General features: G+C 49.0%; 1 protein-coding gene and 2 non-coding genes across 3 annotated transcripts; all 3 read right to left on the bottom strand.

Annotated features, from left to right (window-relative positions):
- Positions 1 to 46: 46 nt before the first annotated feature.
- Positions 47 to 128, bottom strand: trnas-uga. Its single transcript has one exon. It is a non-coding gene; the product is annotated as a tRNA-Ser (tRNA).
- A 1,802-nt stretch (positions 129 to 1,930) lies between these two features.
- kpnb1 (karyopherin (importin) beta 1) lies at positions 1,931 to 14,180 on the bottom strand. Its single transcript, XM_046416522.1, has 22 exons — positions 13,802 to 14,180; positions 12,826 to 12,884; positions 9,527 to 9,709; positions 9,247 to 9,447; positions 8,629 to 8,781; positions 8,486 to 8,545; positions 8,302 to 8,391; positions 7,943 to 8,053; positions 7,740 to 7,841; positions 7,390 to 7,614; positions 7,112 to 7,303; positions 6,574 to 6,704; positions 5,793 to 5,940; positions 5,478 to 5,549; positions 5,253 to 5,397; positions 5,090 to 5,172; positions 4,888 to 4,995; positions 4,360 to 4,503; positions 4,148 to 4,253; positions 3,702 to 3,816; positions 3,272 to 3,433; positions 1,931 to 2,878 (listed from the first exon to the last, which is right to left on the bottom strand). Coding segments are annotated over exons 1-22 (2,631 nt in total). The 5' UTR covers positions 13,842 to 14,180; the 3' UTR covers positions 1,931 to 2,877.
- On the bottom strand, positions 3,943 to 4,087 carry LOC124074064. Its single transcript, XR_006845782.1, has one exon. It is a non-coding gene; the product is annotated as a small nucleolar RNA SNORA79 (small nucleolar RNA).
- Positions 14,181 to 15,528: the final 1,348 nt, after the last annotated feature.

The raw sequence follows: 15,528 nt of genomic DNA, 5'->3' as shown, positions 1-15,528 counted from the left end.
CAGACTGAGTGCAGATCGGTTTACTCAACCAAAACCTCAGAAGCGTCGCTGCGAGCAGGGTTCGAACCTGCGCGGGGAGACCCCATTGGATTTCAAGTCCAACGCCTTAACCACTCGGCCATCACAGCTGCTGTGTGAGGCGGAGCGGGCGTTTCACTGCAGTATTCAGATCAGTCAGTGACGTACAGGGCAGGGCTCATGGTGCAGGCGGTGCAGGCGGTGCAGGTGGAGCTCGTTTCAGTGACTGGAGGAGAGACAGAAGAAGACAAAGGCTTCAGATCCATTTTAATTTCGCTCGCTGGACATTTTAATGTTTTCTGTATTGAACTCAGCGGGACAGCGGACTCCTTCCCGTCTTCCACTTCACACACCAGTTTCCTGTACAACAGAGGTGTCCCTCGGAGGACTCCGTACACAACCTGACCGGGCTCCGGTATCCTACCTGTCAGGTGCACACGTCATATGGCCGCACGTTTCACCTGGTTACAAGCTGAACTTCCTGTGTGATGGCTGCTGTTCGCGAGGTCTCGTTACAAATTTCATTTTGGAACATGAGCCAAGTAAAATGTGTCAGGGAGAAGATGTATACAAATACTTTGTTCCTCTGGTGTTTGTCCGTGACTTTATAAACTGACTCAGATTTGATGAGCAGCAAACAGGATGTTCGTGTTGTGGTTTCTCATGGAACCTGATGAGGTTTGGGTCGCTTTGGTCCGGACGGGTCCCGTCGTCCACCGCGGGCAGGTGTGGAGGGACACTGGTTTCATGGAGAACTACGGGAACAAGACTGGTTGTCTCAAACTGAGGCGTCACCATGGAAACGCACACACACACACACTCTCTCTCTCTTTAGTGCCAACCGAGTCGTACTGCTGCGGGTGTTGACCACCTGCTGGTTAAAACGTCTTCCTGCTGTGTTCGTGGTGACATTTCGGTCGAAGTACTCGTATGTGTGTACATGATGGTAAAGCGTTTCCTGTAGTAATCTGTGAGGTCACACTGACGTACTTTCCTTCACTGTGTCCTCTCAGCTGACCGATCCAGTGTGGGCTGATGAACGTCCACACTGGACTACGTTCAGTCTTTGCTGAACCTAAACAAAGTCACTCGGCATCGAAGTCCTGTCACCTTCACCCCACAGTTTACACAGGGAATAATGAACTGTGGTACAGCAGCGCCCCCTGCAGCCTCAACGTGGGGTGACAGGGAACTGGTTCAACAGGAGCGTTGGACGGTCCGAGTCCAGTCTTCAGGACACCTGGGAGACAGAATGTTCTGTGGTTTCACCCGCCGGTTTGGTCCAAGAAGCAGCAGAACATTCAGTACAATATAGACTTTATTGGTTCACTAAAGTTGAATATGAAATAAAAAGCAGATTGGCTTTAAATGATTCACAATTCAGTAATAATCGAGTTGCCAGGTTCATCATGTCAACACAGGAAGTACGTCCTCCCTACTGCTGCCACACCTCTACAAAATAAAAAGCCCTCCAAGGCTGGGAACCTTCACTTTCAAGTCGAGCAAAATTACTTTGGAAGTGAACTTCTGTGCGAGAGGACTTCCGCCTGGTTTTTGCTGGCGTCGTCATTCTGTCCGACACTCAATTATCATTAATGACTGAAAGTGAAGTGCGCAGACCTGGAGGCGAGGTGGGCAGACGGCACTGCGCATGCTCCGGTTTCTGCACTACACACTCAACGTCCCAACAAAACTCCCGTCAGCTGAGAGCTGAGCTGCTGCTTTCAAACAAGCCATGAAGTCAAAAAAACAAAAATCAAAGTTCTTTGTGGCATCAAGTAAGCAAACCGTCAGCAGGAGGCCACCGAACTCCAGAGACAAAGTTCAGCTTCCGATCGGCAGAGTCCAAAACATTCAGTCCAGGCGTCCGACAGACCACAAAAAAAGAGCAAAATCACCAGAACTGCTTGGGGAATGTTTCATATCATTTTATTATTTTTTTAAACTTTCATCATAGCAATGGAAAAATATAACCTTATACAAACGTCTTCAATTCTCTGAAATTTCTTTTAAACAAGCAAAAATGGTGAGTGACCTTTTCCCAAACCAAGTGCAGCGGGGAAATAAAAAACGAAATGCTCCACCAGCAGCTCACAACACTCGCTTTAGGTCGGAGGCCTCCAGCTTCGCTCGCTTTGTTTGCCGCTAAGCTACTCCCATTTGGCACTCGCTCCTCGGAGGATTCCCTGTCGCTTTGTCTACTCTGATTTTGTAGGAATTTAGTGCTGTGTTGGATAAGAGCGTTGAACACTGAAGACTGAGCAGGAGCAGGCGTTCGTGTCCGTTTTAGTGCTCGGAAGAAGAAGAAAAATAAAGAGCAACAAAAATCTAAAGTTTTCCACAGAAGTCCACAGATTCCGCTCGATCTTTTGTCTTTGATTCCACACAAGTCTTATTTTCTCGTCGTAATTTTATCCGTTTCCCCTCCTCCCCACCTCCCCCGGCTCGAGGGGCGATGGCGGGCCAGTGACGTCATCGTGATGTCGTAGGAGAGCCCGGCTACAGCGAGAGAGGTGGATTGTGGGAGGAGGGGGGAGGGCTCGAAGGTGAGTTTTTGTTGGTTTTGATTTGGAGATGGGAGGAAGGGGGGAGTCAGAGTCCAGTCCACAGGCCGTCAGGTGGGGTGGGGTGGGGTGGGTTCGCCTGCTGGAAGGTGGTGTGATGTCATCATCTCTCGCTCGCTCACACGTCTCTCGCTCGCTCACACACAGACAGACACTCATCTCAGCTCACACTTCACTTCTGCTTCGACCGGACGCTCGCGACAAAGACAGAAGAGTTAATTCCAGTGGGGCAGTTTGTCCTCATTGTTCACTGATGTCCATCACTCAAGTCTCTCTCTGCTCCAACCGCCAGGACTCTGAAAGAAGAAGAAGAAGGAGGAGGAAGCGAGTGAGCAGGAGCAGCAACAGGAAGCAGAAGAGAAGAGTCAGAAAACGGCGAGCGATCGACCGACAGACTGAAAGCCAAAGCGTCAGCCGACACAGTCGGCTTCAGCTGCCAGGCGTTAAAGGTTTTCCGAAGAGAACGTCAACTTTCCCGCTCTCAGACTCTTCACTGCGTGTGTGCGTTCTGGTCTCAGACATCGTGGTGTGTGTTGTGCATCACATGTCAGAGTGGTGCATGATGTCTCCTCACAGACCAAGCTGCCAGCCGTCCAACCAGAGACGACTTTCAGAACAGACACACCCTGTGAGCAGGGAGCGAGTGTGTGTGTGCGTGTGTGCGTGCGTGTGTGTGTGTGTGATCTGACCAGGCCTGGCTCTTGAGCTTGCGCAGCTCCTTGGTGGCCCAGGTGGCCAGCGTCTTGGTCTTTGCGGTTTTGGAGCGACGGCCCTCCGTCAGCAGGTCGTTGATGAGCGGACGAACCTCCACCAGCTTCATCACGTCTTTCCCAAACGCTGTGCACAGGTCACTGAACACACATACACAAACACAGCAACGACAAGACGTGAGACTTTAAGACACGGTTTTCTAGGACCAAGAGACGCCGTCCTGACAGTGACATCACTGTGTGTGTGTGCTGGTCTCAGACGTCGTGGTGTGTGTTGTGCATCACATGTCAGAGTGGTGCATGATGTCTCCTCACAGACCAAACACACTTCTGAGCCTGAAGCCTGCTGAGGACCAGCTCAGCTTCACCTGCTGGTCTCTCTCACCACCACCCCCCTCCCCCTCCTTACCCGATGAGGCCAGCAGCGTTGGCCACCACTCCGTCAGAGTGATCCTCATCCTCAGCTATGTGGTGGATGAAGGAGAGGATGAACTCCACCCGGGGCTGAACCAACATCACGTCAGCTGCAGGGGGGGGAGAGAAGAGAGGAGGCAGGGGGGAGACAAAGGAAATGAAGAGGAGACAGGAGGAGGTGAGGAGGAAGGAGACGAGGTTTTAGAAGCAGCAAGGTTTCACATGTCAAATCATCGGTTTGTTGAGTCTCGCAAAACCAGGAAGCCGTTTGCCGATTGGCTGCTGCAGCCTCGAGCTTCCTGGGTGAAAAAGACTCTGATTGATCTGCGACGTCGTAAAATCCTCCTGATTGACTGCACACAGGAGGAGGAACCGACGTCACCTGACACACACCACCTGTGTGTGTGTGTGTGTGTGTGTGAGTGACCAGAGTTCTCTTACGGTGGACGTTCTCCTGGTCCCCCTTCAGGCCCTGGATGATCCCGGTGTAGGCCTCCAGGCAGCCCTCCCTCAGCTCGTTCAGATAGTCCACCATGTCGTAGTCCGTCTGAGCGCACGAACAGCAGAGACTCAAATGATTTGAATCTACAGAAACGTTTTATATCAAACACAAGACGACAGGTGAAGTTTCACTTCGTCCCGTCCACGTTTACCTTGTCCACCTGAGCCTGCGAGGCCTGCTGCAGCGTGTCCAGAACAATGTCCAGGTACTTCTTAAACTCCCCTCCGATGGCCAGAGCGATGTCACCGAACGCCGACAGGATCTGAGGCTTCACCGACCGATGGACGTTCTCGTTCTGAACACAGACAGTTCATGTTAGAACAGGAGGAGGACGGGAATTAGCAGAGTGGGACAAAGATGGAGGACAGGAAGCGGACCAAGGTTTAAGAGCGCTCCTTTAATCATCCATTCATCTGCTGATTATTTTCTTGATTAGTCAGTGAAGAGTCTAAGTCATCAACTGATTGAACATCTGATGTCTTCAGAAAGCAGGTCACAGCATAAACAGACGCTGTGTTCATTAACTTCTGCACAAACAGGAAATGAGCTCATCTCAGGTGCACGAGTTATCACAGAGCAAACACACACGACCAGCCAACAGGAGGGTGGGGTGAGGGGGGGGGGGGGGGGGGGGGGGGGGGAGAGCGAGAGGGAGGGAGAACGTTGTTCTCCTCCTCACCCCGAGGTTCTCCAGCAGCAGCTGCATGATCTCGTCACAGTAAGGCAGGATGTTCGTCATGAGAGCTCTGCACAGGTCACACACCAGACCGACCGCCGCCAGACACACCTGCAACACATCATCATCATCATCACACCTGCAGGCAGAGCCAGGAGCGAATGTGAAGGTCTGCAAGTCACGTGACCCCAGCAGCCTGTCCCACCTGATACTCAGCGTAGTTCTTCAGTCCGATGGCCAGGAAGGGCTTAAAGGCATCCATGTATTTCTGGAAGTCGCTGCCCAGAACTGAAACGGACCAGCAGTCAAATTTCAGCCTCATCCTGACACACACGACTCAGCTGGTCTTACTGTGTGTGTATGTGTACCTTCGACCAGCGTGGACACAGCCATCAGCGCGTCCTCCTGGACTCCCCCGGAGCCAGCGGTGCTCTGGAACATCCTGAGCAGAGAGGCCATCACTACGTCAGAGATCTGCAGGGCGTCCTGATGCTGCACTTTACGAAGGACGTTCTGACAGGAAACACACAGGAAGTTGTCACAATCAGAGCATGAGCACAAAGGAAGAGTGTGCGTTTGAGTGGCAGGCTCACCTGCAGAGTGGCACACAGCAGTGACTGCAGGTCGTTGAACTGGATTCTGTCTGAGGTGCTCTGGATGTGAGACTGGGACACACAGGAAGTGACATCAGTACTCAGGAAGAGGCAGCAGTTTTTTTTTGTTTTTTTTTTTTGCAGCGTCTGCACTAGAACTCATTAATTTTAACTGCTTTCCGTCCTTCTCTTTTGGACGTTGTTCTGATGCGTTTGTCTTCTGAAGTTCCTCGGATCACTTCTGTCTCAAAGGTTTGCCCTGAGGTACACACTATGAAAGACCTGAGCCCATGTGTCCTCCTGCTGGTGTCTCACCTCCATCTGGAGGACCTGCTGAAGTCTCTCCATGATGACCAGAGTGGTTTTCTGGACTGCAGGGTAACAGTCCTTGGCGCTGTTCTTGACGATCTCCATCAGGGCCTCGTAGGCAGCAGAACGCAGGTTGTTTTGGTGGCCATCGGGCCTGCACACAAACGCACCATCACATCACAAGCACACAACAGCAAGCTCAGAGGAGTAACAGGTTTTTAGTCCCTGTGCTGGACTCAGGTCTAGACTGATGTGCTCACCACCACAGCACACATCACTTCACTGTTCTTCAGTTAATCCCTTTAAACACACGTGTCAAAGTGCCAAAGGGTGTCAACAGCTCAGAGAAAACCAGACCTGAGCTTCATGGAAGATCAATCTGCATCCATCTGTCCCCTCTGACATCCTCACTGTTTGAGGTTTTATTAAAATGCCAGTGAGAGCAGGACAAATAACAATGACCCTGCATCACCTAAAGTGACAAATGAAATGAAATGCTATAGCAACAATGGCTGAATGATGTAACAAACAAGCTGTTTTGTGTTGTGGCAAATCCAACTCGGGTTTATAACGTATGCGATGTACGCACTTATGATGTATGAGTATGAATTGAATGCAGCATTAAACACACCGTCTGTGTCTACATTTCGTATCGGCAGGAAGTCAGGAAGTCTGTCACACTGTGTCGCCTCCTCTTAGAGCCCAATTCTGACTTCAGTCCTGACAAAAAAAAAACACAACCCCCCCCCCCCCCCCACGGTTCATTTCCCTGGCAAACCGTCTCTACCTGTCTGTGGTCTCCAGGAGTTTCTGGACAATGATCTCAAAGGATGAGGACAGACAATAGGTGCTGGGCTCCTCCTGGTCCTCTGCAGCATCCGTCGCTTCATAGGCTGCTTCGGCCAGTGAGGAGAAGGCCTGATGGGAGACACAGAGTCCATGTTAGTTCACCTGTTCGCCACACAGACTGAAAATTTGACCAATGGAACCAACTAACTAACTAATAAAACCAGTTCCAGGTGGCACAACGAGGTCTTTTCATTAAGGTCTCCTCCTCTGCACGTCTTCAGTCAGTCACCAGAATCAGTAAAGGAGAACATGTACAGTTTTATTCATATACACCAACATGGTGGAGTGAAAAAGTGGGCCTCCGTTCTGCACCAATGCTCAATCTACATCTCTAGATCTCCTGAACCTCTCAGCTTTTCCACAGCAGTTGCAGGACTGGAGTCTCGGGGCCTTAGTTATTTTCTCTCGTCTGTCCTCACAAACTAACTTTCTGTTGAGTCCTGACTCTTCGCACTGACAGTCAACCCGCCGCTCACCCAGCACACATTGGAGGCCACTCTGGGCTCGGCCCCCAGGCCCTCGATCAGACACTGCAGCAGAGGGGCCAAGTAGACCTCGTTGATGGCGGCTTCAGGCAGAAGCTCACAGATCCTCCCCACCGTCCACGCTGTGGTGTCCCTCACCACCACACTGGGGTCCTTCATCAGTTCAATCAGAGTTGGCATCGCCTGCAGGGGGGAGGGGCAGAATACTTACTGAGGCGGACCTGATCTGTTTGTATTGAGCCTCCTGTGGAAACTGCCTGTTCACTGACCTGGATGACGAGCGGTTTGAGCTGGTTGAGCTCAGGTCCTTCCAGTATGGACCCAAAGGCCATGACGGAGGCGTCTCTGTAGCGCCAGTCCAGGTGTTTGATGTGTTCTTTGATGAAGGGCAGAACGTGAGGAACCACGTCGTCCTCGCAGCAGGTGGCCAACAGCATCAGACACACACCTGCTGCCTTACAGGGGTTCCAGTCATCATCATCGTCATTCTCATCCTGCAAAAGTCCCAGTTAAAGCTCATGAGGGGCTCTGATGCTGCATGTCAAATCTAACATCTTGGGGTGGACACTAATCTGAAGCGTGTGGGACACTGTGTGTGGCACAGTTCTGGAGCAGTTACCTGTTTGGTCAGAGTCTGGGTCAGGATAGGGACCAGGTACTGCAGGGCCCCTTTGGCATAGAATTTACTGGTGTGCTCTGGGGGGCGTCCCTGCTCCGAGGCCTGCCATTGGACAAGAGCAAACAGGGAAAGAGCACCAGAAACAGTCAAATGAGGCAGATCACTTAACTAAGTGGAACTTTTTTAGTTAGATGAAGCGGGACCTCTGAAGCCTCGATGGCCAAGTCCATCTCCTCGTCACAGACGTTGGACCAGAATTCGATGCCCTGCAAGGCCACCTCATCGATGTCGCTCTTCATCGCCTCGATGGTGATCTGAGCGGAGGAAGACAAAACGGAGGAGAGAGGACAGAAAAAGCAGTGAAATCGAGAAAGACAAAAGGATGCAAGATAAACTAAATTAAAATCCAATTCAAAGCATCAAACACAGCGAAAGGTTAAGCAAAGGTTTGCGATTCTGTCAGCTGAAACATCAGGCGTGCGACCAAACTACGGACACCCGGAGGTCAGTTCTGTATACAGACGGCTTTGATAATCTGACGAGCAGCTGTGAGGTGTCTTACCGCGAACAGAGCAGGGCCCATGTACGTCTCCATGTACTGATAGTACAGAGACATGATCTTCACCAGGTTCTGTAAGGCCGCCACGCGCACCTGAAAACACACCTCAGTTAGAACACATTTAACACACACACACACTCACACACGGAATAAGCCAGTTCACACTTTCTCCTCCTCCGTTACTCACTCTGGTGTCGGGACACTGAGTGGCTTCACACACCACCTGCATGATGAAGTGTCTCTCCGTCTGAAACACACAGGGGGAAAAGCAGTTAGTGTCTCGTGTCGGGGGACGGGAGGCGTCTCGTGTCGGGGGACGGGAGGCGTTACCTCCTTGTCGAAGTTGGCTTTGGTGAACTCCAGGGAGTTGAGGAGGGCGTTGGTAGCAGCCAGTTTAACGTTGTTGCTGGGCTCCTCCTTCCTCATGCCCTGGATGATGGCCGTCAGGATCTGGTTGCCGTTTTCCTGAAGCTGCTCTGGATCCTGAAAGAACCACGAGGAGGTAAGGGTCATCAGTGATCACTGCGCTCCACCACAATGAAGTATGGACAAACAGGACAAATCAGAACGAGACAGCAGATTCTTTCCTCTGAAGGGGACTTGTGGACGTTGAGCAGTTTCAGTGTCAGTGAGAAAACAGGTTATCATCAATTACAGGGACGAGGCAGCAAAGGGCAAACGGAAAGCGGGATGGAGAGAAGACATTTCTGTTAGTTTCATGAATTAAAGTCTTCACTGGAAGCTGAAAAACAGGCTGAAACAGCTTGTGTTGGTTAACTCGGAGACTGGAGACAGAAATGTCAAACCTGTCGACTGTGTCTCACTCTGCAGGAACCCTACAGTGTCTGACAGGTACCGACAGCTTCTTCCTTTCTGACACTTCTATCATAACTTTCAGAATAAAAGCTTGATGCATGTGTTTGTCAGAGTTAGTGTCTCATCACTCACGATGTCCTGGCAGATGTATCCGATGGCCTCCAGCGTGGACTCCTTCATGTGTTCGGTGCTGGAGGGGTCGGTGACATTGGCCACCAGCTGTGGGATCAGCTCTGGCCACTGGTTAACGGGGATCTCTGCGCAGGCAATCCCGGCGACACACTGCGAAGCCGAGCTGGGTCGGTACGTCTCCGTGCCCAGAGTCTGTAAAACCTGATAGACGAAGACACAGCAGATCAAACACGAGGAGACAAACATGATCAAACTTGTGAGGACACGCTCAGAGCCTTACGTAGTTCTTGATCTCGCGGCGCGCATTGCCGTCGATGGCCAGCCATCTCTGCTGGTACTGTGTCTTCACGTCAGGGTCTTTGGAGGTCAGAGAGTTCTTCACCTGCAGACCAGCAGCAACTCGAGCCACCTGCGTGTTGCCCGGGTTCGCCAACACCTTAGACAACTCCACCAGGAATGTGGGCTGAGGGGAAGACGGGGGGAGGGAGAAACAGCCACATTAGAGAGAAATCACAGCAGTTATATGACTGAGGACACATTCTGAAATCTGATCTCTGCTCACGTCTCCTGCCACGTACGATGAACACACGGGAACAGAACTCCTGCATTCAAATCTCTGGAGATGGTGGGAGAACTTGGTGTAAAGAACACATGACGTGACGTGTTCCTCTTGAAACGCATCACATCAGCCTCGATTATGACTTGTGTCCACTCTGGCGCTTTAGAACCACTAAAACTGAGTTTTGGAAACGCTGCTGACCCCGTCTCAGGATGCATTTGAGTTTGTGCGAAAGGAAACAGATTTTTGAAAATGATGACGCAGACGCCCATGTTTGCTTCCTGATTGGGTCTCATGAGTGACAACACATCCTGATTCCTGATACATCTGGACTTTGTTTATCTTGTTTGGTGTGTTCAGCTATTTTGAGTGTGTCATTTAGCATTAGCCTCACTAGCTACTTTGCTGCCTTTCTGTTAGCATTTAGTGCAGCAGCAGTAACACATTAGAGATAAAGGAGGATTCTGCTGTAAAACAAATGCAATTCAAACAGCCCAACTCAAGGGGTCAGTCAGTCGGTCGGTCTGTGTGTGTGTGTGTGTGCTCAGTCAGACTGACCATGTGTTAATAAAACTGTTTTATCCAGGAGGACCTTTGTGACAGAAGAAACTGTGCTAAAACACATTAAAACGTATTCATGTGGATGCATCCTGAATGTGAGATTACAAAACACAGCTCATCTGTAAGCACTGCTGAACAACATTTCAGAAAGTCTGAAAATCTGCAGTAGTGCTGGAACTGAGTGAGTAATTTGGCCTGAACTCATTCTGTATTCAAGTTCAAGACTGAATTGAAAGCTTACCCGTAAACAATCTGAACAGTCTGGAAAACCAAAGTTTCTGCTTCGATCTGTGTTTCTTCTGAAAAACTGGGACAGCAAAGAGGTGTTGAAGCTGAGCAGCTCAAACAGCAGCTCCTTTAGGCTTCAGACTCGGACACAGACAGCACTACACAATGAATGATATCTCCAACCCTTTAAATGTCAAAGAACCAAAGTTTGAGCTGCAGTCATCAACACCAACAGACTTCAGACAAAGTCAAGAGTGTCTGAGGCTAAACTCTGCTTCAAGGTGTTGAAAACATCTGATTTTATTTACAATAATTTCCTGCATTTATAAAATCACTGCTTCCAGACCTCCGGATTACATAGAGGGTGTAAGGGGGCCTGGATCACCACTGGCTTCCCTCCACATGCGACCATCAACATCAGCCTCTGCAGTCGTCACAAGAGAACCACTTTAATCCTTCTGTGGTGAAAAGACGAGTCAACATGTTGAAAAACACCCTGACATTTATTAAACTATCCTCTCTCCAACGCTGATGCTTCGTTTTCCTATTCAGCCTGATCTTCTCACAGCATCTGGTTTATCTCCCACTGTGCTGAACTGGGGAGGGTCTGGGACTCTCTGGGTGCCCCACGATACAATTCAGAAAACAACAATGTGATGATATAACAACGCATCTTGAGATTTTGTGATAATTTGACAAAAGGATTGATATCGGATGATTTTGCCTGAACTGGCACACGCAAACTCGGCTGACTTCACCAGTCTCAAGTACAAAATGAAGTGCACCAAACGAAGCTCAGGGTGGGCACATTTCCTCTTGAGGGACAAAGTCAAAAGTACACTGCGATGACCCTCTTCAGCTGGGTAGCATCACTACGCTGCAGAACGAGGAGCTGGCCGCCATGTTTGAGGACGGCCACACGGGGGAGCGAGTGCTTCCTATCACTGTGGCAAAGGGCCTCAAAGAGCCAACGCCAGTGCAGAATGTGATGCCGTCCAGAAACACACAAACATCTCAAGGAGGGCTCGTGCTAACATGTTGGACTGACAGACACAACTTCCTGTCACCTCCAATCACTTCTGACTCAGAGACCGGCGTGCTGCTCAGTTAGCTTATACCATATCCATACGATCACATGGGTTCAGAATCATGCGACGCGCCAAAGCTGATGAAGTCAATGCAGCAGCGTTCTGAAATGAAAGCACCTCTTCGATTTCATGGAATTTTGCTTTTATTCCCTAAAAAGTAATCAGTTAGTTACTGGCTGATGGGTTTCAGCTATTCAAAGACAAAGTGAATGTGACATCCTGAGGTTGGATGGTCACACGGAAGCATCAGTTCAGCTGGCTCTGCTGTTTCAGACAACCCATCTGCCGGTGGTGCACTTTTACTGACTAACCCACATTATGGAGCAGGTCTACACCTCAGAAGACTGCAGTTGAAAATAGGAAGTGGACTTTGAGTACAGTTTTTGTACTTGATGTGCGTAAACAGGTGCTGGTGCACTACACACAGACAAACTGAAATGGGGATATGTGTGTCAGTTGTGTTTTTAATCACAGCCTTATCCTCATATTGATAATCTTATTATACGTTTTGTTTCTGTCACCTTTTTTGTTTTACTCAAACCCTGTTTAACGTTTAATCCATCACGGCTTGTGTACTCTATCAGAGCTATCAGCATACATAGTGGCACAGTATTAAATTCATGGCAAAAGCAAGAATTAGTTGTTACATTTGCAATACTAACCACAATGACCAACCACAACTAGAGAGAAATAAATATATGGTAAAACCTCCCTACAATACAAACTATACATCTCAGCAAAGTGATGATATGCCGTGACAGGAAGTGTGTTTTTGTTTTTGGTAGTTCAGGTGAAACCTCAACATTCATAAAATTATGTTGTATGTTCATTTATCCAATGTTTACTCATAGATGTGAGGCTATCTGTGAAACGATAATGCTAGCGGGCTGCCAGAGAATGTGTGTGTGTGTGTGTGTGAGAGAGAGAGAGAGAGAGAGTGTGTGTGTCAGCGGGGTGGGGAAGGGACGGGAGGGGGAGGAGGAGGAAACAGCAGAGGAGAAGCCGGGCTCCAGCTGTCCTGAGCTCCTCTGTGCTCCATCCATGCTGCTGCCTGCTTAACTGTAGCAGCAGGTCAGTTAGCTTCTCCCACCACCCTGTACAGTAACAGCGCTACACCAGCACCACCCAAACAAACATACTAACCAGGTTCTCTATCGCCGCCTGCTCCAGAAACTTCTGTGCAGCCTCCAGTTCATTCCGATCTGAGAAGAGAGCGGGGAGAGGAGGGGGAGAGGGGTTATTCAATGTAATGTTAGCTAATTAGCTGTCAGATGTGGTTAGCAGCAAGGCTAACACACGACTTCGGTGTCGAGGTTCTGGTATGAGCGCTGAAATCGGTGGTGAAACAGGTTCAGTAACGACTCTAAACAGGAGATATAGCATAGCTTCTGCTATATTCGGCAAATGAATAACAGTTAACATTCATTCACTGATCACTGATGGTACACACGGAATGGAAGGAGGAACACGACGAGGCTCCAACGTGCGTTAGCCACCGTCAGCACGCTAACATTAGCTGACCACCGGGAAATGCTTAGCGTGATGGAAATAAAGTTTACAACACCATAGTTTCAAGAATATCAGCTCTGTTTTAAGGTGTTGGAGATAATCGGTGTATCATTTGGACAAACTTTTCGCTCTCTCGGTGGCTCACAATTACGTTAGCCTGGACAAGCGTGCGAAAAGCGGCCGACAGTTTCAATGATACAAGCTAAAGGCTAACAAACTAGCAAAGCGGCTAAATTAGGCATGGGCAGGGTCGCCGCTACTCTCCAGCTACATGCAGTTGTCACATTAGCCTTCAGGGAGCTCGGTTTGTCGTTATTATCATATGACAATTTATTTAGATATTACCTGAGCAGACTCACTGGCTAATTACTGTATAACTGTGATAAGACACCTGACAGAGTGCTAAGTCACCAGCGTTATCTACAAGGATTGAGGCCGTAACGTTAGCTGGGTTAGCAGCTCGCTAGCGAGGCATTTCCCTCCTCCTTACTTCAAACTTTCACCCTTTCACCAGAGCTAACTGCGGCCGTGCTAACACAGCACCTGCAACCACGAAAGACAGTCTCAGATGGTGGATATTTCGTGTGGAAGTGTGTGGCATTGTTAATACCTGGAGAGACCGTTTTTTCAAGGATTGTGATGAGCTCCATTCCGGCCACCGGCTGCTCTCGCTCTCTCTCTCTCTCTTCACTCGGTCGCTAGCTTGATAGTTTCGGTTGCCGCGCAGCGCCCACAGCGGATTATATTTCTTCCACAGAGCTATCTCGATGCCAGCCACAGGGCGGGATCAGTCGGCGTTACAACAGGCGGAAGTTTCGTGGCGCTAGCACGGTGTTTTTACTTGGATGGTGCAGGAAATGTTATCGACTTTAATCCAGAGTAACGTCTCGTAGATTCACCGCCGCCCGTTTGCATCCTGTGTTGTCGGGAGGGAAAGGGCCGCGCGCTTGTCTCCGGCGGAAGGATATCACGTACTGATGGCAGGGCTGCGTACTGCCTTCAGGGACTATTGGACATATTCTAATTACGCAGAGGCGAGACACACCACTGCAGAGAATACTATCCAGAAAATACGATTTACCCTGCCCACTGCACATTTAACGTAGGCACCGTGTAATACCCTGTTTAATAATTCTGGTCAACTCAGTCAATATATAAGTGGGAAAAAAGTTGTGGTCTGCAGTAGGTTCTGGACTTTAAGTATTGGAGCATCACAGTAAAACTGAGTTATCAACAAGCTATTAATTGCTGAAGATACACGGTCAGTGATGTTGTATGGTCACTGAAGCATTACAAATTGGTCAAAGTTAAATATGAATCTAACTCATAACATCCCAACTGACACGTAGTGTCCTATATACTGACGTTAACGTCGTGCTATTATCCCGTGTGATTACTCATCATTGTTAAATCTGAGTACGTGAAAGATGCAAATAGTTTCTACTCGTTTTCCTCCACACTTGAAACTTGAAATGCTGTGACGAGTAAATTTCCCTGGTATGGGGTTAATGAGATAATATCTTATCTGACACAATACTATGACTCAAATCCTGCTTCATATCGAACAGTGAGTTGTAATTTACGAGGAACCCCTGAACACAGCAGTTCACTCCTCTCACCTTATGGTCGTAAAATATTGCTTTAGAATCAGTTCAGAGATTTTTTACAGATACAAAACAAATATTTGAGTTAAAGGAGAAGTCTGCTGGACTCACGTACTACACTTTAGTACACCTTTGAGGGGCTTGTGCTTGGCGAATCTGTTTTGTGTCGTTTTGTGCCGCTGCAGTTCACAGGTGAGCATTTTGTAGTTCCAACAGCTACTACATTACCTCCTACCACTGAGTCGTGAAAGCCCTGAGAGTTGAACTGAGTCTAAATCTGCCAACACTTCAAAACCAAAACCTGAACATTTCTTCGTTTTTTAATCTCCTGTACACCATCATTCGACTTTATTGCATTTAATCTTGTTTGTTTTATTTTAAATGTGACGGTTTTGCTGACAAACTTTTATTGGAAGCGACATTATTTCAGTACAAGTCTAACTTACTAAAAATCCACTCATTTGATGAATTTTCTTTAATAAAGTGGAACTTCCTTGGATCCAGAGCGCAGATCACTTCTCCCATCCGTCCGTCCGTCGTGTGAGCGTGTCTCCTCTGCAGGGTCTCTTCGTGTCTCCCAGCCGGCGGTGGGACGAGTGTCCAGGCCCTTCAGGCCTGCTGAGGTGCCACTACGACAAACCTGAAATATTCTCTCACGAGGGAAAGTCCAGTAAAAGCAGTGAAAATTCTGCTGAAGCAAAAGCGCTTATCAAGTATGAAAGACAAAATGGAG

Source organism: Scatophagus argus, chromosome 16 (assembly GCF_020382885.2).
Source record: "Scatophagus argus isolate fScaArg1 chromosome 16, fScaArg1.pri, whole genome shotgun sequence".
NCBI classification, from domain to species: domain Eukaryota; kingdom Metazoa; phylum Chordata; class Actinopteri; family Scatophagidae; genus Scatophagus; species Scatophagus argus.
The sequence above is the reverse complement of the archived record's forward strand: the minus strand, read 5'-3'. Positions and strand labels throughout refer to the sequence as shown.